At 37.7% G+C, this 26,943-nt stretch overlaps 1 protein-coding gene across 6 annotated transcripts in view; it reads right to left on the bottom strand.

The window, feature by feature from the left end:
- The window catches only part of LSAMP (limbic system-associated membrane protein), a 628,666-nt gene extending 609,391 nt beyond the window's left edge, over positions 1-19,275 (bottom strand). For 3 of the 6 annotated variants that reach the window (XM_021068415.1, XM_021068414.1, XM_021068416.1), the window contains exon 1: positions 18,637-19,275. In XM_021068415.1, the coding sequence (XP_020924074.1) occupies positions 18,637-18,791 (155 nt within the window). In that variant the 5' untranslated portion in view covers positions 18,792-19,275. 6 annotated transcript variants of the gene reach the window in all.

The following is a 26,943-nucleotide window of genomic DNA, read 5'->3' as shown; positions in this document are numbered from 1 at the left end:
GATTAAAGAAGCCTCTTTATTTAGAGAGTTCATTAAATTTACCAAATGTAAAGAAAAATAAAAGAAATAATAACTGTAACGTAAAAGCACTACAGCACAACTGGGAAACCAAATCTGAAACATAAATGTATCTTCTGTGACTTCTCTTTGTCTTCTTTCTTCATCCTGAAACCTGGAGTCATCATCACATTTCCTAAATTTGAAGCAACAGAGAGCTGTCAACATCCCAGTAAGGCTATATCTTGTAGTAAAGAATGATGAGCCAAAGTAGTCTACAGTATGGTGGAATTCTATTATAATTACTAATCTTCCCTGACATAAAGAAGTGTGTCAAAAGTTTGAAAACAAAGATTTCTTGGGGTTTTCCTTCTAGCACACAACCTGAGATTGATTTACTGTATTTATTTTGCCCTCACCTCTTTACTGAACTGCCTATCTTTCTATTTTTCTCTTTGTCCCCATTGTCCTTATTTGAATTTCACTACAACCTTTAAGACTAAGCTTTTTCATTAAAATGTCTGTAGTAACATGGCAGCCCACAGCAAGTTCTGAAGAACCATTTGAGCCACTGTTGGGAAAATACTGCCTTCAATGTTACTTAATTTTTCATATGTACAAGTTTCTTGATGGACTAAAACAGTGTGGATCCAGGTTTTTGTGGAGCCTAAAATTTATACAATATGGTCTTTAGTTAAAAAAAGTATGATATACTAAAAATTAAGACAAAGCTTTAGACAGTAGCTGGCCAGCACATGAGAAAAGCTTCAAAACTTATGCTGTAAATCTACTTCTCTTGGACATTTATTTAATCCCCACAGAATGTCTAGTACAGGGTTATGCATACTAACCACCCATGTTACACATCTTCTCTTAGCAATTTCATCTAAACTATCCCCTACCAGGAAAACAGCTAATGATCCTATGTAACTCAGATCTATTTCCAAACATTAGGCTCTCAGATTCAGTTGCCAGTAAGCAACTCTACCTGAATACCAGTGGACCTATCCTTCCCTGATATAGAATGGCCTGTAAATTTTATAAGTAAGATGATTCTTTTATCATTTTATCATCTAATGCATTTTCTTACCTCTTTGTAAATGAAGAAATATCCAATAGGAAAAACAAAATAAAACAAAATTCTCACATATTCAGAAACTCTTTAATGCATTTTCCATTATAATAGAGTTCTACAACAGAGTTGAAAACAGTAATTTACATGTGAGATACAGAATGTCTATACATAATGCTTAAGGTATATATGGAAATTTGGACACTTTGTAATGATTATGTTGCCTCCTAAGAGACTAGGGCTTGGGGATTAATTGACTAACCTGTCCTCTTGGGAATAAGATTGAATGAAACTGAGACTTTATCCACAAGGAATTAACACTGACATATTTAGGACTTTGTTAGATAATTCTTAGGATCCCTTGCCATTATCTTTTAACAAGCTCCATTTTTATTTTAGCATCTACAGATTTTTTTCCATTGGGAAACTGTGACATTCTTGGGAATATTTTCAGCTTTACACACAGATAACCCACTTTGAAACCATGCTATCTGTATTTTACTGAAACCCTGACACCCAATCCTTCCCTAATCTGCTTGTCCCTAACCTGTCGCTGTCTTTTCCTTTCTCCCTTTAAATATCCACTTTTGTTTGCTTGAACTTTCTGAGCTCTTTCAAAACTATTTCCCAAAATGCCACATTATGTATGTAAAAGTCACCTCATGTCACAGACAAAGCTGTGCATTACAGTGCTTCTTTCACCATAAATATTGTTAAGGCAATGACAAGGTAATTGGCTTAGTACCTACCACCTCAACAGGAAAGAGACTGGTTTTATACCCTGCTAACTGCTGTTTATAAATCTTAATAGTTGTATTTTGGTAAATTAAAGTCATTAAAAAAAAAAAAAAAAAAAGAGGAGCTCCCATTGTAGCTCAGTGGTAATGAAAGTGGCTAGTATCCACAAGGATGCGGGTTGGATCCCTGGCCTCGCTCAGTGGGTTACGGATCCGGCATTGCTGTGAGCTGTGGTGCAGGCCAGCAGGTGTACATCAATTTGACCCCTAGCCTGGGAACTTCCATACGCTGCAGGTGCAGCCCTAAAAAAGCGAAAATAAATAAATAAATAAAAAGAAATTTAAAAAAAGAAAACTGATAAGGTAAGGGAACATGCATACAAAAAAATAAGAAAGCAAAAGTGTTCAATTTGGTGAAAGAGACTGGGTTCAGCAGAAGGTGGAAGCATGGTTTACACACATTGATGGATGCCATTTGTTGGCTGACTTCATATTTAGTGGCAGCAGAGGTCCTCTGAATTGTAGGTACAGGAAATCAGATGTTGAAGTTCTACTGCTTCAGTATTTATGGAAAAGGTACTTGATATGAAAAGTAAGGAAGTGATATAAACAATCTGCTCCTTAATTTAAGAATAAAAGATATACCCACAGGCAAACAAAGACCATGGCCTCTGCTACTCCATTCCCATCCTATTGGAGATCATCCCTCATGATATGGCAGGAGTCAGCAGAAGGAAGGTTCTTACATCAAATAGTGGGGAAGAGACTGAGTCATTTCAGGGCTCAGAGGGAGCCAGGACCAGAAAGGGTCAAGGCCTGGGACATATAAGGCCTTGGTGTAGGAAAAGAACCAAGAGGAAGCAAACTTGGAGGAAGAATCATGTTTTACTCTTTGGGGGAGTAAATGAAGTAACAATTTCAGCCATGTTAACCAAGCGTTTGAGACAGAGTGATGATTTGAAGGTTAACATAAAAAATTTTCTTTTCATAATTTTCAAGTTCAGATGGCAACAATATGGCTACAGGGTAGACTTCAGGCAAAATTATATTAACATGTGTGCCCCGTAATAGAGGTGAGCTGGGAAATGTAAGCAATGAGGTCATCATTTCTACCTGATCAAACTTATATACCTCTATGAAGCTCGATGAATATAAAAGTATCTCTCTGAGACCAATTTTATTTTGATACTCTTCTACATAGAAAGATACACCTAAATACATTTTCTCTTTTAATGAAACATAGCCACTCTCTTGACATGTTCGTAAATTCTACAGTGGGAAGAAAGTAATAAAGGCATGAATTTTAAAACCCACTGAAAAATGATTAAAGAATCCATTTCTGAAAGGAATCCTTCATAAGTGATCAAAGTAATAAAGCGATTCCAGCAAAAATAATAAATACACATACACAAAATAAACTAGATTAGAAATTCGGGATACCACAGAATAGTAGTGATATGCGAAATCAACTTCAACCTTCTACTATGTAGTTTTTTCAAATAATATTTCTCAGTAGTGGTTATCTGGACTTTCCTTAAATACTAAAATGACTAAAAACTTACTTCTTCACTTGGCAGAATAACAAATGACATTTTTATAAAAATAAGTACACATATACCTCTAGATGAGTTTATAGAACTGACTCTTAAAAAACATGTGTGTGAACTGCACAGAGCCACTTATATTTGAATTTTTTTCAAAAGTTAAGTAATGCAGAACTACATAATTCTCCTGCAGATTCAGAGGAACCAAATACACAGAGAAGGATTTTCAAATGTGCTGTGGTTCAGGGCCCTTAAGCACCACTCCAATACTGTTCAAGAGTCAACTGCATACATCTGTCCCTAGGTATCCACTGAGGATTGGTTCCAGGACCTCCACTGATATCAAAATTCACTGATGTCCAAATCCCTTATATAAAATTGTATAGTATTTGCATATAACCTACATGCATATTCCGCATATATTTTAAATCATCTCTAGATTACTTAGAATACCTAATACTATGCAAATGCTTTGTAACTAGTTGTAAATACAATGTAAATGCTTAAATAGTTGCTAAGTGCTCAGGGAAATTCAAGTTTTGCTTTTTAGAACTTTCTGGAATTAAAAAAAAAAAAAGTATTTTCCAATACACAGTTGGTGGAATCCACGGATGCAGAACCCACAGAACCCACAACTGGAATTACGGATCTTTCTTATTTTATTCTCAGAATAAACTTCTAAGATAAGAAGGCAAATATTATTACTATCATTTTCACTTTATAAATAAAGGTCTTGAGGTCCAGTAGGCATAAGCGTTTGCCCATGTTTACAAAGCTGGTAACTGGTAGAAGTGGTACTTAGAGCTAGGTATCCTGGCTCAGAAACTGTGGAATTTTCATTGTGTAATTAAAAATGTTCATTTTTTAAAAATCATTCAAACTGATTTGCTTTTTTAAATTATGCTCTGTTTAAATTACAAACCACCCTAAATTTTTTTTCTTCCTTCCTTTCTTTTTATTTTTTGAATGAGATATGATATAAACACACATATGAAAAATGCTTTTTTTCTTTTTTAAAAATTATAGTTGATTTACAGTGTTTTGCCATTTTCTATGTTTTTTTTTTTAATAGAGAGCTATAATTTGTCTCCCAATAGCTTGCAGCAATTTTCACCTTATAATCCTGTCAATAAAGGAAATCTTTTATCTTTGTGTCATATACATGGTAGAATAGTTGCTTCCTGGGTTTTTATCCATATATTGAACATGAGCAAGTACAGACTAGAAGAATCCTCTACCACCATCTATTAGGTTTTTTTGACATGATTATTTAATCAACTGAAACAAAAATCTAGTTCATTATGGACCCACAATCTGTTCTTAAGTCCATCAGGAGAAACCTGTCAAAATACAGATACTCAAAGTGAACGGCATTTTCCTGATCTACCAGTCTGGAATTTTTGTTTGTTTGAAAGACATTGACTGACCATGTTTATTCCCAGAGAACCTATGTTGGCGCCTAGTAATCACTGATTCCTTTTCAAAATGTTCTAGCATTTAGACTTTTGCCATTGCTGTGGTTGCTGATTTAATAGTATTTTCACCATTTATTTATAACTAGGACAATATTGAAACCACAAATACTGTAAAATACTTCCTGTTTTCCACAGGTTTTCAAATGTTAGCAATAGTATTTCTATAATCACACTATCAAGTTATTTTGGTGACACGTTTCCTACCTATGATTTTTATAGCTGAACTTATACTACTCTAATCACTTCTTCACATGCCTTGGGTCTTTAAGATTGAAAAAGATATAAAAGCATAATTATGATCACTTTACTTGATAAACAAAATGAAATTTCATCTACCTATTCTTCTCTTTCAGTGGCCATTTTCTCATCTTAAGTAAGAATGTTTGTTAACAAACACTAGATCTTTTGGTGACTGAGAATAAAAGAAAAAAGAAATTTACTCTAGAATTGAGACCACATATACAAAGAATTGACTTTATCTTTTTAAGTTATTCCTCATTTAGCTAAGACAGTATTAGTTTCTATCCCATAATACAAATAGAAAAAAAAGTTACAGGATTTTACTTCACTTTCTAGGGTATGAACTGGAGACTGGCATTTGCCGTCTACCTCTACAAGGATTGAATCATGAGCCACAGCAGCTGCTGACTCTCAACATCCTCTGAAAGGAGCTCAGGATGGAGATCAGGAGTGAGGCACTCTATGCTCTGAGAAAACTGGCAGAACAAGTCTTCAGAACAAGTCCTTGCATCTCCTCATATCTAAAAAAGCACTAAAATCTTTCATGAAGACATCTGCTCCTCGTGACTAGCAGCAACCTTTTCCAAAATGTGTGCTTGATTGCATAATAACTCCCTGCTTCACCAAAATCACATATATACTAGCCTTCCCCCCATGTTTTTGGATGGTTTTTTCAAAGATATCTGAAGAGATGCCTCCCGGCCTATAGTCCTCATTATGCCTGAAATAAAACAACTTACAACTCTCATGTTGTGCATTTTTTAAAAGTCAACAAGGGACTATGATAAGATGTAACAGAAATAAGAAATATTAAGTTTGACTTCCCTTACAAAATAATTTTTGTACTTGCATAATGATTAATTAAAAATAAAACATTAACAAAAAATTAATAAAGCCATCATGTGATGCTTCTTATATACTGCATCTGTTCACAAACTTGATAACCTGGAAAATTTGGTTTTCTGCAATAACTTTCCCAATCATTAGTGCATCAAATTTGTTAGGTTCCTACTAGGTTCCTTGTGCTATGACCCAAGTTCATAATAATATTCATATTTATATTTTGTGTATATAAATTTTCTGTACATATAAAAGGCTCATGTTTTTACTTTTTATATATAATTACAAATATATGCTGAAGACATTAAAAATAAAAATCTTGTGTTCAAACACATCTATACAATAAATTAACTATATTTGTGACATAAATTATTTACACATAACAGATGCTATATAAATACATACTCAATTTTGGATGAACTATATTTTGAGTTGTTTTATTTTCTATACAAGGATTAAGGTACTAATGTAAAAATATTTGTGATTCCTATACATTGACATTTATAAGATAATGTAGGAATTTTTTTTCCTTTTTTTTTTTTTAGGGCCACACCTGTGGCATATGGATATTCCAGGCTAGGGGTCGAATCAGAGCTACAGTTGTGTAGGGGCCTACGCCACAGCCATAACAATGCAGGATCTAAGCCACATCTGTGACCTACGCCACAGCTCCCGGCAACACAGGATCCTTAACCCACTGAGCAAGGCCAGGGATCAAACCTGCAACCTCATGGTTACTAATCAGATTTGTTTCTGCTGCACCACAATGGGAATTCCTTTTTTTTTTTTTAATTTGAATATATCATCCCTTTTATAGCATCATTCATTTCTTGTGATGTACTCAATCATATTCAAAAACAAAATGTCACTTTACCACACCAACATGTTTATTTAAGAGGCAAGTAGGAATTATACCCATTTCAGACTTGAAACTACGGAAGCTAATTCTCCACTTTATACAGACAATAGTTTTTGTGGAACTAAGGTCTAAGCCTCTTGATGGTCAATCTAGAAGTTTCTCTATTCTAGTGATACCCTATAGACTTTAAGCAGTTCCTTATAGATATTTGTTCATCAGATTAGAGCCACAAAAGATACACAGGATAGGTCAAAAAGAAATAAAAAAAAATCCATTTGGGCCCTGTCTGCTTTTACAATTGGCTGTGCTGCTCAAAGCATCATTTGGGGGTCCTCCACCACAGATGACAGACCAGCCTTCTGGGCATTCATGTCCAAAATGAAATGCATGCACCTCATGTTATCTAATCGCTTCATTGGAATTTCAGCAAGCGCAGCTGTTTCCCATTCTTTTTGGAAAGTTGGGAATATTTTTGCTGATTTATAATGTTATTTAACGTGATCATCCTTGATTCCTCTCTTCCTTTTACCCTTCATCCCATCAAATCAACCAACAAGCCCCACTGAATCTGTCTTTAAAACATATAGCAATTCCATCCACTCCTTACCATTTCCTTGGGCATCAGCTGCCCAAGCTGAAGACTGCATCATCTCTCACCTGGGCTGAGGTGATAGCCTCCCAGCTGCTCTCCAGACTTGCATTTCGTCTCCACAAAGACAGCAGTGTTCTAAGTGCAGATCAGATCCTAGTGGCCCTGCTGAGTGAAGCCCTCTGTGCTTTCTCATAGCCTTCAGAATAATAACTAGATGCCCCACCCTGCCTAACAGGTTTCATGTGAAGGGGTCCCTGTCTCCTTCATCAAACCCATCTCTTTCCCATCTTCCACTTGGTCCTATACTCCAGCCCTAGCTTGCCTTTAATCTCTTCCTTGAATACCCCCAGTTTAATTTCCACCTTATAGCCCTAGCACTGTCTTTCTTCTGCTTGGAATGCTGTTCCACCCAAGTCTCCCGTATCTAATTACTTGTCAATCACATTTCCACTTACATGTCATCTCCTCAAAGATTCCTTCCCCAACTATCCAGTCCAAACAAGACCCTAGTCACACTTTGTCACATCCTTTTATTTTCATTGTATCATTTGATATCTTGATGTTTTATTCATCCATTTGGTTTATCATTGTAATCCTAGCACCTACTTCAATGTCTGACAATAGCAGGTGTTCAGTAAATGTTTGTAATGAAAGAAACAATGAATGAATGAATGGAAGTACAGGTAGAAAAAGTGATAGAAGGAAGTCCCCTTAATAACTGAAGGGGTTTGCAGACTGACAAGAACTTGTGAAAGAGAGACTTGGAGCACTAAATGGTATTTTGATGTAAAGGCCGAAATAAAATTACTCAGTACTTTTTCCTAAGCCTAATAAACCTTACACAATTTCCAAGTGGTAAGAAGTTTCATCACCATCAATTCTAGAATAAATAATGTATTGGAGAAATGAAAAAAATAGCCTAAATCTTGTTAATAAAAATAATAAATTTTAAAAAATCCATTTGTCTCCTAAGTTAATTTTCAGTAATAGAAAATACTTATCCTGAGATATGCTCATGCAATTGTATCATGAATGCACAAAAGATGACAGCAATCTTTGATTATCTCAAGATGAAGATTAGCCATAAACTGGCAGCCATAAGTGGTTCAAACCCGATAAAACAAACATCCAGATATACATATGCTCAAATGAGATGTGACTGAAGAAGCACAAATATTAGAAATAAGGAAACAGATTATTTTTTCCAATCAGGGTTTTCCTCTGGCTATTCATGACTTAGTGTTGAACTGCATCATTTTCATTGTTATTTTTTGTTCCTAGTAGGTAGTGTGGCAAATAGTAGCATGATTAAAGCACAACTTTAGAAAGCATATTATTAACCAGATAATTTCAAAATATAAACATTCAGTACAGTAATGCATCATCAAAAATTATAATGGAATAAATACTAATGCATTTTTTTTTGTCTTTTTAGGGCTGCACCCGTGGCATATGGAGGTTCCCAGGCTAGAGGTCGAATCAGAGCTTCTGCTGCCGGCCTCCACCACAGCCACAGCAACAAGAGATCCAAGCCGCATCTGTGTCCTATCCTGCAGCTCACAGCAACACAGGATCCCCAACCCACTAAATGAAGCCAGGGATCAAACCTGCATTCTCACAGATGCTAGTCAGGTTCATTAACCGCTGAGCCACAATGGGAACTCCACTAATGTATTATTGTATGATAAGCTGGGTTGCATTTTTCCTTCGACGTAATACAAATAATGCCCTTATGCATTATGGCAAGATGTACTAATGAGAAATGGGGATTATTACAAAGCTCACTGTACGTTCGAGCTGGAATTTCTCCAGGAATGATGAACCCTACACTGTAAAACTCAGGTAGACATCATTGTTCAGTAGAAATAATTACTTTGAGTCAAATGAGAGTGAGTGATCTTCCTCTTGTCTCATTTCACAAGAAATTAAAAGAGATGAGATGAATACACCCGCTGTACAACAATCCTGTTCCCCAATCCCCAACTTGGTCCCTGCAAGTCCACAGCCACCATAAAGGAAGAAAGCCTCAGCAGCTCTGTGAGGGTATCGCCCTTCCTTCTCTTACAGCCACCTGCGAGGCTGAGCTCTTCACATCTCCCCTCAGGAGCACTGAGTGACTCTCAGTTCTATAAGATGCTGCTAATCTCAGAGGAAGAAACATACTTTGTCTGGGTTCCTGTAACCAAAGCTTTGGGATACTTCTAAAACAACCCTATTTGGAGTTCCCATCGTGGCGCAGTGGTTAACGAATCTGACTAGGAACCATGAGGTTGCGGGTTCGGTGTTCGGTCCCTTGCTCAGTGGGTTAAGGATCCGGCGTTGCCGTGAGCTGTGGTGTAGGTTGCAGACATGGCTCGGATCCCGTGTTGCTGTGACTCTGGCGTAGGCCAATGGCTACAGCTCCGATTAGACCCCTAGCCGGGGAACCTCCATATGCCGCGGGAGTGGCCCAAAGAAATAGCAAAAAAACAGAAAAACAAACAAACAAAAAAACCCTATTTGACTTTTTCTGGAAGACTGAAAAAGGTGATTGATTTAACCACTAGCATACCTTGCTTCATCTATGTCTCCTTCTAATTAATTTGTTTCTTCGTTTATACACCAATTTGGCTCTGCTTGATTTATAGCATGAGACTCCCTCTCTGTTCAAGTCAGTGAACAAATATAAATCTGAATACCTATAGGTACCAAGCTAAATTCTGGAATAAAAAGGTAAAGTAGTTGAGATACCTGCCTTTGACAAGCTTATAGTACATCTGAAACAAGATACAAGTGAATATAATGTTTAAGTGTAGTAAATGATACACTGAGGTATGCATATACTGTAGTAATCCCCCTTCTGGGTATATACCTAAAGGAAACAGAATCAGTATCTCAAAGAGCTATCTGCACTCCTGTACTCTGCAGCATTATTGAAAATATTCAAGACATAGAAATAATCTAAGCATTCACTGATCTATGAATGGACAAATAAAATGTGAGATTTGTATCTACACACATATGATGGAACATTATTCATCTATGAAAAAAGAAGAAAATCCTGCCATCTGTGACAATATGCATGAACCCAGAAGACATTATGCTAAGTGAAAGAAGCTAGACAGAGCAAGCCAAATTCTGTATTATCTCACTTATAAACAGAATCCCCCAAAAAAAAATAACTTAGAGGAATAAAGTAGAATGGTGACTATCAGGGGGTTGAGGGAGCAGCCTAAGTGTGGAGATTTAGTCAAAAGGTACAAACTTTCAGTTATAAGATAAGTTCTGAGGATCTAAAGGAGAGCATGGTGACATTAATAATGCTGGGTTGTGTATCTGAAGTTTGTTTGGAGAGTAGACTTTGGGTGTTCTCACCACACACAAACACACACACACACACACACACACACACAACTATGTGAGGTGATGGATGTAATAATTTGATTTTAGTAATCATGTTACAATTTATACATAAATCAAATCATTCTATTACCTTAAGTATGTTTCCCCCACAGGAAAGTTCAGTTTTTATTCGTGGGGAAGAGAAAGAGAAGAAAAGAGGGCAGAAGAGGGGGGAGAAAGGAAAATAGAGAAGAGAGGAGGCAACGGGAGCGGAGGGAAAGGACAGGGAGAGGAGGAAAGAAAGAAGGAGGGGATCGAGGGGAGAAGAAGGCAGAGAAGAGAGGGAGAGACATTTTTAGCATAATTTTTAAGGGCGTAGAAAATGGTAGATCATGGTATAACATGCAAACCAAGAAGATAATTTTAGTGGTAATGTGGAATAAAGAGTTTGAAATGAGAATCCAGAGACATGAACTCTATTTCTCAAGTGGTCACTCAAATCTATAGATAATCAACTAAATTTTTCTCTTCTCAATTACACCACTTTAAAATGAAATGGAAGACTGCCTAATCTTCAAGGCTTTTCCTCCTCTCTTTCTCTTTCTCTCTCTCTCTCTCTCCATATATATATATGGAGAGAGAGAGAGAGAGATAGATAGATAGATAGATGATTGATAGATAGATAGATAGATAGATAGATAGATAGAGATATTTGTCTTTTTAGGGCTGCACCTGCAGCATATGGAAGCTCCCAGGCTAGTGGCCCAATCAGAGCTGCAGCTGCTGGTCTATGCCATGGTCACAGCAATGTGGGATCCGCGCAGTGTCTGCAACCTACACCACAGCTCGAGGCAACACCAAATCCTTAACCCACTGAGTCAGGCCAGGGATCGAACCTGCATCCTCATGGATACTAGTCGGATTTGCTACCACTGTGCCACAATGGATATTATCCTCCCCTAAATTTCTATCAATTTATCATATAGTAATTAACAAAATCTGAAGCAATGTTTTTTGTTCCGTGAAGGTTAGTCACTCATTAACTTGAGATTGTATTTTGATTACGAGGTGACTATAAAAAAAGTGTTCGCTCATCCTGCACCACTGATAAAAAACTCAACTATACTCTAAGATACATATGACTTTAAAGAACTTGAAAAAATTGATATACGTCTTAGAGCAAATGACCAACCTTGACCACAGATATATAAATAAAAAGCATATTTTATTGTTTTCTAATTTTCTAAGTTATTTCCTTCTGTGAACATAACAATAGTAACCTTATCAAAAGCTTACATTTATACCATTTTACAGTTAACAAAACACTTGGATAAACGGTATCTCGATCATAAAAATAGCTTGGGTAGTAGGCTAAGTAATTGTCAGTTATATTCATTTACTAGATCAGATTATTTCAAGCTGTTCATATCTTGGACTTCTGACTACAGCAGGGCCTCTGTTATCCATGGATTCTGTATCCACGGATTCAACCAACTTCATACTGAAAATGCGTGGAAGAAAAATTCCAGAAAGTTCCAAAAAGCAAAGCTTGAATTTGCCAGAGCATTGGCAACTATTTACATAGCATTTACATTTTATTTACAACTATTTACATAGCATTTACATTGTATTAGGTATTATAAGTTATCTAGAGATGATTTAAAGTATACAGGAGTACGTGCGTATGTTATATGCAAATACTATGTCATTTTATATTAGGAACTTGAGCATCTGCAGATTTTGGTATTCGAGGGGGGTCTTGGAACCAATCCCTGGCAGATATCAAGAGACGACTCTACTTGTTGAATATTCTGAACTTATATCCTTGATAAAAATTCTTTATCTTCAATATATAAATACATATCTATAAGTTTCAGCTAAAGATTGACCATTATGAAAAGCTGAATCCTACAGCTACAATCCTACAAACATATAGCTATTATTTTGTAAATCACATTTGTGGCAAATATGACAACGTAAGTACACAGAAGTAAGCCAGTTTGAGTAAGTTAGGACTGACAATACTTTCTCTACCTAAATATAGTCTCTTTTCTCCCATTAAAAAAAAAAATCTAAAATATCTTCCATATCTTACCTAATATAGAGACCATAAGACACCAGAATTTTAAAAATCAAGCTTTAATGCTATTTCAATAGATATTATGTAAAACGGATTCATAGTAAAATGAAATCACTCCATTTTCCATGACACTATAGGGATGAGATTGTGTGGGGAAAAAAATGGATCTATGATGACCTCTTTCCTCTCTCCCAACTGAATTTATAGATCTTTGCTGTTGAAATGTTTCTCAAACCACATACCATGACTATACTTTTTTTTTGGTACATATGTAATAAGTGCTGCCCCGAACATGGCTGTAAGAGAGATTTTTTACACCAGTAAAGCAGCAGTTCTCAACTCTTGGGTACATATCAAAATCATTTTTTAAGTACCAATGTCCAAGCCTCACCCCAAACTAAATCAATCAGAATTTCTGAAAGCAGGGATATGTGGTTTCATCATTTTTTAAAAGGTCCCCAGTAGAGTGTAATGTGCAGCCATGCTTGTGAACTCTCTAAAGTAGCATTTCTCCAACTTTAATATGCTTATTTATGAATCACTTGGGATCTTATTAAAATGCAGATTCTGATTCAGTAGGTCTGGAACAAACCCTGGGATTTTGGGTTTTAGCAAGTGACTATATGATACCAAAGATGATCATCTGCAAAACACATTTCTAGCAGCAAGACTTGATAATTCTCAAAGTGTGGCCCAGTCCTAAGGCATCTGCATCACCTGAGAACTTGTTACAAATTCAAACTTCAGCCCCACCAGAGACCTACCAGAGTTTCAGTGAATCAGAAACTCTGAAGTCCAGGGCCAAGTAATCTGTGTTTTAATGAGCACTCCAGGTATTTTGGATACACCTTCAAGTTTGGAAAATACCAATCTGAAAAAATTTAAAAAAAAAAAAGGAAGCAAAAAGAGCTCTCTAGAGTCTAAACAACACGCTACATGTGGTAGGAAAACCTCTAACACTTTATACTTTCTGTAGCACTTTACAATTCACCAAATTAAACTACTTTACCTCTTGCGGGCTCCTTAAAACAACCCCACAGAGTAACTACATTTCATCATTTTAGAAATAAAACTGAAGTTCAAAATATTTAAGAGATTTTCTCAAAGTCATGTAGCATGCAAGGACAGATCCAAAATTAGAGCCCAGCTTTTCTAAGTTGTACAAATTAACAGGCAGGTTATTCACAAAACAGGGGAAATAAGTAATGGCCTGAAAGGTAGGCTCTCTGGGGCTCAGGTGATGACAGCGAGGGGGACCAGTACACATTAAGGCAACCTCCCATCAGATGAGTCACAAATATCTGTACTTGGAGCTCTCAGAGACCACAGCAAAATGCACCAATCCTTCTTTTGCCTGAGTTTGCTATTATGTGGAACCAGCTTCAAAAAACACAAATGTTTTATCCCCACCAACTGATTTAGTGGACAAGTTCGGTCATCTTTGGTTGTTCATGCCACAATTCCACAAATAATTTATTCAAAGTCAAATTATGTAGAACAATCACCTTATGTGTGCTATATGTTATGTGTTTCATATTTACAGAAACACAAATCATAACAATTTGTATTTGTCACATGCGATTTGTCTGCTGTGTTCCTCAGGACATAAACCACAACAAGCAATATAAGGGCATAAGCATCCTTTAAAAATGTATATAATATGCCATATTCATAGACAATACATAATACACTTTACTCCACTATTTACCAAATACATTTGATAAAGGATTTAATGATAATTCTCAAAGTTTGGCCCAGTCCTAAGGCATCTGTATCACCTGAGAACTTGTTACAAATTCAAACTTCAGCCCTACCAGAGACCTTAAAGTATCAATAGTAACCTATAAATTTTGATTACCTTTAGTGAATTAAGTACAGAAAAAGAAAACTTCATAATTGTCTCAAACTCTTCCTGTAGACCCATGCCCAAAAAGTTTGTTTTCAAATAGTGAATTATAAGCAGTAGAAAAATCACATATTGTGTCAGGAGTACATTTGATTGTTGACAGTTTCTTTGTGAATGTAGGCGTGCCAGATGCTTTACAGGAGAGAAGCCATTTTTCCCTTGAAATTTGCAGAAAATCTTTATATTTTACTGTCAAATAATCATGTCTTTTAAATGTTTCTTCCGTTTCTATTAGTGTTGAAACAAACAAGGAAATAAAGACCAAGAATTTTGAAAAATAAAAATTTAAGTCTTTTAAACTTAGATACTTAGTTTCCTATACCTAACACTCATGGTACAAAAATGTTATCACCATGAAAGATATTACAATATCCTGAAAACATCAACTAGTATCAGAATTATGAAATAAATACAATTTCAGTACCTCAGATTTAAAATACTTAAAGTTACAATACTAGTGTGGAGCCTCTGCATTTTATCATATATGAACTTATGCAATATGTCCAGATATGCAAGCATACGTAATTTTTACAAAGTTACTTTACAAACAGATACATTGGGATCAATTATTTTATAATTAATTTTCCAGATACATGTGACAGATACTGAAAATATAGTCAGTAGGACTGTTAAAAATGAGATTGGATTGGAACACTATTTCTACTTTTCTCTTAATTTAAAAAAATAGCTACATAGTTTCAATCTGCCAAGATGAACCAAGAAGTGAATCCCTAATGTGTTCAAGGATAGAAGGTTGAAAGGACCAGTATGAGAAACTTATCTAGTAACTGATGAACTCCTGCACTTTTTGGGGGTGTTACACAGGTGGGCTCTGTTGAGAAAAGCAACTGAGACTTCCCCAAAGTAAAGTCCTATGGATAAATATGTCTCATACAAATGCAAATTCTGGGGCAGATTCTGGTTCGGTAGATTTAGGAAGGCACCCTAGGTGCTGCTGCTGCTACCACTGGTCTGTGAATCACACTGGTCCTTTGCCTTTGAGACGAAAGATGGTGTTGTGGTTTCCTTAAACTCTTAAAGAATCTCATAAAGGAGCTCATAAGGATTTAGAATCCCTTCTGGGAAACAACAGGGTTAGGTTAGCATACATAAGATTCTCTTTCCACTCTGTTTTGTCACCTTTATTCTATAGTTTTTCTTTTCTTTTTTCCAAAAGATAGAAATTACAGAGCAAGATCCCAAGACTAGTATGTACTTTCCTATCAAGATGCACATTTATATCAAAGATTATAATTATACAAAAGTAAGCATCAGTTGCACCCAAAAAACATTTGTTTCATGGAAGCAAGGCAGTGTAGGTAAATGTTTTGTGGACAGCCAGCCAAACTCCTGTTACTAGACCATCAAAATTACAAACCTCTCTTGTCTCCTGTTGCCATTTCAGATCATTCAGGGCCACAGACTCGCTGAGAGAGAATTTTTTTTTCCCCTTGCCATTTCACTTTCTCAGAGCCAAACATCTACTGTTGCTTCCAATGAATCAAGTTCTCCTCCCTCTCCTCCCCTGGAAGCCCATGCTCCTAGTAAAATGCCACAAATAAAGTGGAAGCAAGCCTTTCCCAGGCTAGACTTGTAAACAGAAAGCAAGAGTGCCATTCTTCACCAGGAAACTGACCCACAAAGCTTACTGGACTCAGTTAAAGAGATGGAGAAGAAGGTCAGCTAAGAAAACAAAGGGAACTCTCTCCATAGTTACTTCTGATAGAGCTCCATCAACCCAGAAATAAAGCCTTGTCCAAGGCAAAGGAAATAAAAAGAGGGCACTTTAGGTGAGGTCTGGGAAAGTGATTTACTCTCACAGGTGACTTCTCTGCATACCCTGTTGGTCTAGCTTCTCTTTCTCAGGGAATCAGTGCTTCTATATTTATTCTCTATTCCCACTAGCCCCCCCCCCATTTCCACCATTTCCATGCTGCAATGTCTACTAAAGTGAAATGCTTAAAAAATTCCATTTCCTGGGAGCCACAGATACACAGTACATATATATCATATGTTTACATATATAGATATATATGTACAAGACTGCTTCTCAAAGACATAGACTTCTATGCATATAGTGTATGACAATATAAGACTTATTTTTTCCTTCTAAATTAACATTTAGATGCTTATCTAACTGATAAATACAGCTTAAGATATAGGTGATACTGACTTAGGAAGACCTTACAAAGTTCATGCACACTGAAATAAAAACTCACACATCTAGGGCCTTCACTTTCCCCATATTCACTCATATAATCAGTGAAATTAAATCTTTCTAGGGATAGTGTAAATTTATAGAGCGCTTCACTTGTAAAGGGTTAATGATGTTGGGGAATATGAATGCTAGCAGTTGAGACGGCATGCTTACGAGTTTGCAAAAACATTTTCTGCATCATGTCCAAATCCCTTTGCAAACAGATAAATTACTCTATAAATCTTATTACTCCATGTGGATAAATCACACATGCAGGCTTTACAGGACGAGCTAGAAAGGAAAATATGCTTTGGATGGGAGGATCTTTGGGATTCATAATCACTCAAAGCTCAGGAAATGAAGAAAGGAGTACTTACACTTAGGCTTTTCTTAGTTTTTACAATCCACAGCAACACACACACACAAACAACACAACATGCACAACACACACATTCCTCTCTAACAAGGCGAGAGATCCCAAAGCAGGACACTGTGACAGCCAACCAAATTTATTTCTGAGAAAAGGAAAGAAAACTTTGCTGCTGTAGGCAGCTCTGCTACAGAACAGCTCCCTGATGCCCCAGGGTTTATGCACTATCAGCTCCTCACATGCCGATTAGAGGTTTCTTTTCTATCAGATATGGCTTTTTATTGCCACAACAAGTAATATTAGCTAGATAGACAGACTGACACTGGGTCATTTTATTTGGATGAAATGAGATGTTAAAGGATCTCCAAGGAGAACATTTTCTTTCATTCTTATTTATTTATTTATTTATTTATTTTTAGTATCTGATGGAAATTCAAGTAAAGCTATAAAAAAGGACAAGTATATGCAGTGTATGGAGAAGGAAAAGAGAGAAGGGAAAATAAGGAAAACAAGCATGGAGCTTTTTAGAAAGAGAATTATGGCGAGGTTCCAACCGAGTTTCTCTAGCTCACTCTCCCTTATAGGGGTCAAACTCCCAAGGACTTAGGACTCTTCCTTTCCAAATTTCAATCCCAAATTATATTTCAGAGTTTGCATGGAGATAAGACTTTGAGGTCAATAATCAATTTCAAATAACATTTTATGCAGGTTAATTCTTTCCTAACCTCTGTGCTTAACACTCCAATTCTTAAATACCAGCAATCTGGCAAGTTCCTTTTTTCCCTTGTTTTCATTCTTATGTTGATTTCTATCCACATTCCAGAAAAGGCTCAGTAACCAACCAAAGTTCTAAGATTGATTTATTACCCTAGATGTCAATTATAAGATCCTCACAGAAAGTCTCCTATCCAAACTACTGCTTTGGCAAAGCAAGAGCTTTTATATACATATTCGCACGCGCGAGCACACACACACACACACACACACACACACACACAGATGCAATACTGTGTATCACTCTCTGAGAGCCATTATTCAAAAACTCTCCTTTCTCAATTAAGGAATCCCAACAAAACTCTTAAGCGCAAAGCATCTGCAATCACAAAAGCAAGAATACTGCCCAAATGTCACCAATACCATAGATGAAGTTACGCTCTTTCAGTAGGAGAAACAAGATCCTAACAACCAAAATTTAACAAACCCCACTGATCCTTGACAGGGACCAGAATCCCCTTGAAATTTGTTGGCAGATATAAGGGCCAGTCCATAAAAGGCATAAACACACACAAGACACACCACAAGCCTGCAGCATCAGGAGCTGGAGCTCAAGATCACACTTACACACACACACACACACACACACACACACACTTGTGCACAGCAGAAAAGTTGACTGAAAGCCCTACCTGAGGATGGCCGTGTCCCCCTGCCTCACGGTGATGTTGTCGGTGCCTCGGTTAAAATCCACGCTGCGAACAGGCAGTCCTGTGGGAAGAAGGCAGAGCAATCTCAGTAGGACTAGCGGCAACTGTTTCCGATCAGGCTGAACTCTGGCGACCATGGTGGCCACGCCGAGGTGCGGTGCAGGGTCCGGCTACTCTGGAGGGTGCGCGTGCTGCTCACGCCGAGAGGGCTTTACAAACAGAGGACTTTCATCCACAGCAAAAGCAGAACAGGCTTTGCCAATTTGTGGTCCTTTCCACTTTGCCTCTTTCTTTCCCTCACTCAGTCTCTTTCCCGTCTAAGACTTAACAAAGCCCTCATAAAACCAGAGCAGAGGTGGGGAAAAGTCAAAGAAACAAAATTTTAAAAGAGAGAGTGCAAATATAAAACCCTCTAGAAAGGATGGAGACGAGGCAGCAAAAAGGAAGGTGTTCTCTGGTCTCTGTGGCTGGATGCTCCTTTGCCAGCATCTGAGCTGAGCCTCTTCCCTCCGTAACCCACTTTCCTGGGCGGGCGAGGGATCCGGCACCCAGCCTGCCAGCGAGTGTAAAGAAACCCACACAGCCGCGCGGCAGCAGCCCAGAGTCTCCCTCCCCCTCTTCCTTTCCTGTTTCTCCCTCCAGTCCCTCCCTCCCTCCCGCCGCTCAGCACCTCCCCCGCCCCCGCATGGATTTCTACAGCCCCTCCACGTCATCCCCTCCGCCCTCCCCTCCCCTCAGCGTGGCCCCTCGCTTTGCACAACTGCCCCCTTCAGCAGCAGCCAGCCTCAATGAAAGCCTGATGCGCCTTTAGGTTGTCAGGACAACAGCTCCATCTGAGGTCTGGCTGATTTCCTTAAGAAGAGGGGAGAGAGCTTGGAGGTACTGTGCAAGAGAAAGGGGAGAAGGAGAGGGACTCAAGCTATAAAAGAACTGGAGAAAGAGTTCAGGAAGGGAGAGGCAAAGCGTGAAGAAAGAAGGAAAGGGAGATGAAAAGGAAAGAATGCCAGGAGAAGACAAACCTTGAGAGATGGAAGGAGTGAAACAGAGAACAGGAAAGCAGGAGGGGTGGAGGGGGGCCAGTGCTGAAAGATGGGATGAGGAATACAAAACAGAAGAAACTTGATGGTGAAGTCTAAGATTAAAAGCCAAAGTCGATTTCAAAACCAAATATTCCTGGCAACTGGCTTTTCATGCTCAAATCTTATTCATTCTTTCCTCTCTCCTACATTTTCTTTCACAGGATTAAAAAGGTTTAGTTTTTCTCCTTCCTTTATCCCTTCCCCCTCATGGAGCCCCCTTATGAAAGATGGATTGGGGACAATGCTGGTATTGAGTGGTCTAGGGTGTGAATGCTTGGTCTGTCTTTTCCAAGTGCCAGCCTCAGCAGCTGATCCCTGATCCCTAAATCAACCTCACTCTCCAGGAAACCCCTACTCAGTCCCAAACGAGGAACAGTATTAAGGGCTATTGTTTCAACATCATGATGCTATTTTTTTTTTTTTTTTGTCTTTTTAGGGCCACACCCACAGCATATGGAGGTTCCCAGACTAGGGGTCCAATAGGAGCTGTAGCTGCCTTCCTACACCAGAGCCACAGCAACGCGGGATCCAAGCCACATCTGCAACCTACATCACAAATCATGGTAACTCCGCATCCTTAACCCACTGAGTGAGGCCAGGGATCGAACCTGAGTCCTCCTGGATACGAGTCAGATTCGTTTCCATTGAGCCGTGACAGGAACTCCAACATCACGATGCTACATTTCCCAAGTTTCTACTGGCACTTGCTTCTCAAAATGTCCATGTGCAAGGAAGGAGATTTGCGTCATTTAACAGGCAACACTAAGGCTGCATACAGCACTCCAGTGAATGGAAGGCAGGTTACCACCATTTGTTATTCCTTATACTCCATGAGTCAAGCCAAGAGATAAGGGCCATAAGGGGCCTCCACTGTTAGTCACTCATGTGAAAGCCCCAAAGTATTAGACATCTCCCTCAGTACCAATGTTTTGCATAAAAGATGGGTGTGGACCAACCAAAACCTTTCTGTTTTCCTTTTAATTTCATTTATTTGAATAGTTAAGGCATTCACATAGTGCAAAAATCAAGTGGTACAGAATGTTGTAGAATGAACTGTAGCTATCTTTCTATTCCTGTCTTTAGGCAACCTGTTTCATCTATTTGGAGGTTCTTATACATCTTTCCTAAATATTCCACATACATATGAGTAAATACACAGGCACACACACAACACACACACATTATGTTTACCCTTCTTATTTACATAAATGATTAATCAAGGCCAGTTTTTAAAAAGGCATATTTTATAGGAATCCTTATCAAACTCCACCGGAGTACAAGCCTAAGGAGGCAATTATTGTGTTGACACCTGCCTTGTACCTCCATAATATTCAAAGAATTTCTCTGCTACATTTTATTAGCTTAAAAGGTAGATTTACTCCTACAGATTATGTGAGGAAAAGAAGACCTTTTGTTTTATTTTGTCTTTTTAAGGCCGTACTTGCAGCATATGTAAGTTCCTATACATATGGGGGTTGAATCTGAGCTGCAGCCTCTGTCCCAGCCACAGCAAGGCCAGATCTGAGTTGCGTCTGCAAACTACATCTCAGCTCACAGCAATGCCAGATCCTTAAATCCACTAAGCTAGGCCAAGGATCCAACCTGTGTTCTCATGGATACTATTTGGGTTCATTACTGTTGAGCCACACAGGAAATCCCCTTTTATTTTTTAAGAAAAATACTTGAAAGCCTAGAATCTGAATTGTCACAAACTCAAGATTGGTGGCGTACTATTATTTTCACTTGTACTATACATTAAATTTATATAGATCAAATTGTCCTATATTGAAGCTGATAAAGAGTTTCAGATAATAAACCAATGATGTTCTACCATCACTTTGTAACTGAGCTGTTTAAAACTCAGAACCCATTTTTTTGCCACAGAAAAAAATGGTTGAACGACAAAATCCATAATCCTATGGTTCCCAATATCGATGGGAAAATGAGTTTCAAATGCCAAGTGAGATGGAAGGTTACATAACTCTCTGCCAAGAGTGCAAGGGAAAGAGCACCTACCCCCACCTACCACTGCCAGCCAGCTTCACAAACCCTGGCAGTATTCTTCTGAGCATTTAGAGATGAGGGGTCACCTTAGACAAAGGCTCAGACATAACACTTCTTTGGGCTGACGGTGTTTCTCTGACATCAGGGGGAAGAATAGAAAGACACAAAGGACTGGGGCTACTAGCACTTGTACTTCCTCTAATGATGTTAGGTGACCTTGCAAGGAGAAACTGACACCAAGGGGAAGGATCAAATACATCAAGAGTATGAAAATTCTCTTGTATCAGTTGAGTACATTTTGAATGAAGAAAGGAAGAGGTTTTTCCAGGGCAAGGATAAAGTATGTTAGAATGATAGCATAGTATTTGCAGTAGATGCCTATATATGGTTGTTGACTAATACCTATACCTGTAAACTCAAGTTACCAGTAGGACGGGTCTGGTCCTAGGATGAAATAAAAAGTTTAACATACATTGGTGTATGATAATTCACATCAAAATAGTAGGAGTGCGAAATTTGTTGCAAATCAATCAGAGCTGGAGTTTATCTCCACAATCACTCTGACAAAATGATGTATCAGGATTGTAATCAGAATTGTAATATTCCTATGTCTAACTTATCTAAGAAGACAAAATTATAAGTACATATATACATAGAAAAAATCATATGATGCAATTAAAGCTTTTTTTAAAATGCTATTTTAAATGAAGTCCATTTCTTGGCAACTTTTGTTAAACTAAATTGACTTACTATGTGCCCTGTAAGTAAAACATAAAAAAAGCCTACATTTTTAAAACTCTCTAGTTCCTTAGACTGCTTAAAAATTCAGATTGGATTTGTGAACAGTTTCAAAATCACGAAGTTTATTATGTAAGTTAACAATTTAATATTTATCATGTATGTCCAGATGGCACTTCAACTACATTGTTTTAACCCAACCCTTGGCTTAGCGAGATCACTCCATAATTGATGACTTGCCCAAGCCCATTCACATGGCTAATATCATTAACAGAGTTAATAAATCTATTTGTGGTTATAATGTAAACTTCCGTTTCAACTTTATGTTCTCTCAGAGTCCTTCCCTCTTTCACTCCCTCATGACTCCTGGTTTTCTCCCCTTAGTAATCTCTCACTAAGACCTAGTATGTCCTAATAAATCCAATAATTTATATATATATAGATGTCATCCTAATGGCTACTCCCCCAAATCTACTCCAATATTAATTCTTCTTGCTCTCCTAAAAAATGTAGAGTAGGACATAATAAATGAGTTACTGAAATTTATACAAGCAATTTTTCTATAAACTACTATATATACCTTCTCCCGAGAAGGCTAGCGAAAGTGATCATTCTTTCAGGTTATTTGTGAGGCAAGTATGGCTATTAGCCATATGAAACAGGCATCATCACCCAAGTAAGATGATCTTAACTACTACTTTAAAATAACACAGTGCTTTTCTAAAAAAGCCTTTAGAAGATTCCGGCACTCTCCAGGGACAAATGCGGTAGGAAAAACAAAAACTAGCTAATGTGTGAGCACCCTAAGAAGCATGAAAGGTTTATTCTTCTGTTCAGCTTTGTAAGGTAATAGGATCACAAGAAATCCAGATGCAGCCTGGAATGTACAACTAATTTAGCTACATGGGTTGCATTTTATGCTAAACATGTCTATAATATTATTAATATACCACTCTACATTTCTACAGTTGTAAAGTTTTAATCATAATAATGCCATGCCTGTACTTTACTTAACATAAGTAGAATTAGCATTTCCATACAAACTAGAAATGCAGAAATGTTAATGCTTTTCCTTAGGATTCCTGCTATGACATTCTCAATGACCTCATCATAATTTTAACAATATTCAAGTATCTCAGTTTATGTTCACAAGCATGGCACTATCTGTGTGAATTTCCTTTGGAATGTGGTTCTTTTGAATACAATAGCTTCATTCACATGTGTCTCATTGCCTAACAAAATCAATCGGCTTCAAGTCAGTTAAAAATTGTTCAAATCCTTACTATAGAACCCTTAGTGATGTAAAGCATTCAATCCATGCTCTGTGCAATTAAAAATCGCTCTTTTATGATTTGCTTTTAGTTTAGGTCTTTGTGGTTCACCGTTATCCTATTGGTCTTCTGCTTTTCTCACTCATTCTGTTTTGGTAGGTATCAGTGCTTGGACCTGTCCAAGTTTTCACAAGATCTCTGAGATTCTTGAACAGCCGCTTGGGTCCTCCCCCACCAACAAGCTTATTCTCACAGATGCCATTATTTCATAGATACATGCTTACTAGCACTCAGACCTTCCTCTTTTTCGGACTGTCCAAACTGCCACCATGTACAAGGAAGGGACAATTGCCAATGCTTCATCTGCATTGCTGTTGCTCTTTTTGATCTATCCCTCACATATGGGAATAGCACTGTAACACGTGGAAAGATGGTTGTAGCAGGACTTTCAGTATAGCAAGATGTTAGTACAAGCAGGTAATCAGGCAATTAAATCCTCTATTTGTGGTTGTTGTAATGACTTGGATTCCTACAATCAGAAAATATGCCAAGGAGAAATGTGCAAGAATGGAGGCAGATGTGCAATTCCATATACAGACATGTCCAGTAAATTTATGATGCATACATTCATTTAATATGCTTTTATTGATATGGTAGTAAGTCAAGATACACCACGACTTTATTCTCATGAAACTTATATCCTTGATGCAGAAACAGACACTAAACAAGTAAATACATATTAACGTTATTTTGTAGAGTAAGTGCCACAGAGAAAAATATGTGTGATAGAGAGAAAATACCCTGGAGGTGTGGTGAGGGGGACAAATGCTCTGAAACTTAAGGAGGCAGTCATGCAGTATCAGCGAAAAGAACTTTCCAGACTTTTTAAAAAATGGCATATGCAAAGGCCCTGAGAAAGGGATGCATTATATCATAAACCAGGAGCAATAAACCTGGAATGCAGTTTGTATGTAGGTTGTGAGAGGGAGTTGGAAAAAGACAATGAAATTAAAAATTGAGGAAGGGTCAAAAAAAAGAGAGATTCCAGGGTAAGAAATTTAGATTTTTATTCTAGTAACTTGATTGGTTAGTAAAAGTTTTTAAACAAGGGATTGGCATGATCTGATGCATATTTTAGAAAGACTGTTCTAATACCATATGGAGGATGGGCTGTAGAAGGACAATGGTGAAGGAAAGAGACAAATAAAAGGAAATCTTAGTCATCCAGCAGCAACTGGCTTGGATTTCAGGGTAGCAAAAAAATGGAGAGAAGTTTGAGCTAACTAGTATTGCTCATGATAAGAAGACCCTGCCCAAACAGGCCATATTCTATCACAAGTGATCAATGTTTTCCAGATACTAACATTCTCTCAATAATGGTGTCCCCTTGCAGGATGCTCCCACTCATCAAATAAGAGCTGAAAGAATGCCAAACAGAGTGTCATTTATACCACCTAGTCAGAAAAACATACAAAGAAAACAACCATGTCTCAGAAGGTGCTTCTCTTCAGGTATAAATTTTGCTTACCCTTAATATGTTTATTACATGTTAACAAAGTGTCAGTATAAGAAAGTGTTTTTTGCTACAGATTAACAAGTCTCTAACAAGATGAGCAGATACTATTTAATCGTTAAACTTTACTAAATATTTTCTTACATATCTAGTATTTATATGTACTTAGCAGGCAATAGCTATCCTGATAAATCTAAATGGAATGCCTAGTTAAATATCTTGAGGCTATAAATCATGTAAATAACACTAATATGTTTTCTCAAGAGTTTACTGACAATATTGAGCTGCAGGGCAAGTCTAGTGTTAGGTCATTATATTATTCAGAGTTTCCCAGAGGTTTGCTTGCTTAAAAGTAGCTTCCTTTACTGTCTGTAAATCACATTCTCAGCCCTCCCTGCTTTTAGGAGTAAATGCAGGAGCACTGCCTCTATGAGAGGTGGAAGAGTTACAAGATGTGTCTCACCAGTCATGTTACCACACACAAAAAAATTCATTAAAATGATATTTTTGAGGCCTACCATATTACAAGTACTGTGCTAAGCTCTAGGGAAATAATAATGTACAAAACTGACACCTTGCCTCAATGCAATCTAAGGAAGGGTATGCCATTGACAGGCTCTCCTAGAGAGGAACCAAATATCACCATTGTACAATAATAAGGCAGGCCTTTAAACCTGCTTTCCATTATAAAGCAGGACCAAACTTAATCACCACATATGCCCAATCCTCTTGGTGCTGAGAAATTCTGTAAAATAATAAAATTCAGAGGTTTTATCTTCAGGAACTCAGGAATTCACAAGCGAGATGGAGAAGTAAGGTGAACACACATGAAACAAAGAATAAGATGGACCAGAAAGTAATTGTGTACGAAGATATAAGGGAGCAGAATCAAAACATAATGATGGTTCAGAAAAGTTGATCAAGGAGTTCCCGTCGTGGCGCAGTGGTTAACGAATCCGACTAGGAACCATGAGGTTGCGGGTTCGGTCCCTGCCCTTGCTCAGTGGGTTAACGATCCGGCGTTGCCGTGAGCTGTGGTGTAGGTTGCAGATGCGGCTCGGATCCCGCATTGCTGTGGCCCTGGCGTAGGCCGGTGGCTACAGCTCCGATTTGACCCCTAGCCTGGGAACCTCCATATGCCGCGGGAGCGGCCCAAGAAATAGCAAAAAGACAAAAAAAAAAAAAAAAAAGTTGATCAAGAAAGAAGCTTCAAGGAGAAAATGGTATTTTAGGTAACCTTTGGTAGGTATTTAAGAGGAGGATGGAGAAAAGCAACATCTTCTGCAAAGAATGGCCAGGGGAGCCAGCCTGGAACAAAGAAGAGAATTGGAGGAAGATTCACCTGAGTAGCAGGGAAGAGGTGTGAGAGAATGCTGAAGAGAGAAGCTATGTAAGGAAGAATCCTGAATGGTCTGAATGAAAACTCACACTCTCATCATCTCATGCTTAGAAACCCACTTTAGATTGTGGAGGAGTGAGAAGGACACTGACATATTAGATTATTTTGGCAATGGGGAACTAGAAGTCAGAAGGAAGATGAAGGAGAGAAACTAGTTAGGAGACTAATAAAGTTGTTAGTGACATGATGAGAAAGGGAAAAACATTATTGATAATATACACACTATTGCTTTCTAATATGAGGAATGAAGTCCGTCCTCAGAGACTCTACATTAGTGGGAAAGGT

This window comes from Sus scrofa, chromosome 13 (genome assembly GCF_000003025.6).
Source record: "Sus scrofa isolate TJ Tabasco breed Duroc chromosome 13, Sscrofa11.1, whole genome shotgun sequence".
Lineage (NCBI taxonomy): Eukaryota > Metazoa > Chordata > Mammalia > Artiodactyla > Suidae > Sus > Sus scrofa.
The sequence above is the reverse complement of the archived record's forward strand: the minus strand, read 5'-3'. Positions and strand labels throughout refer to the sequence as shown.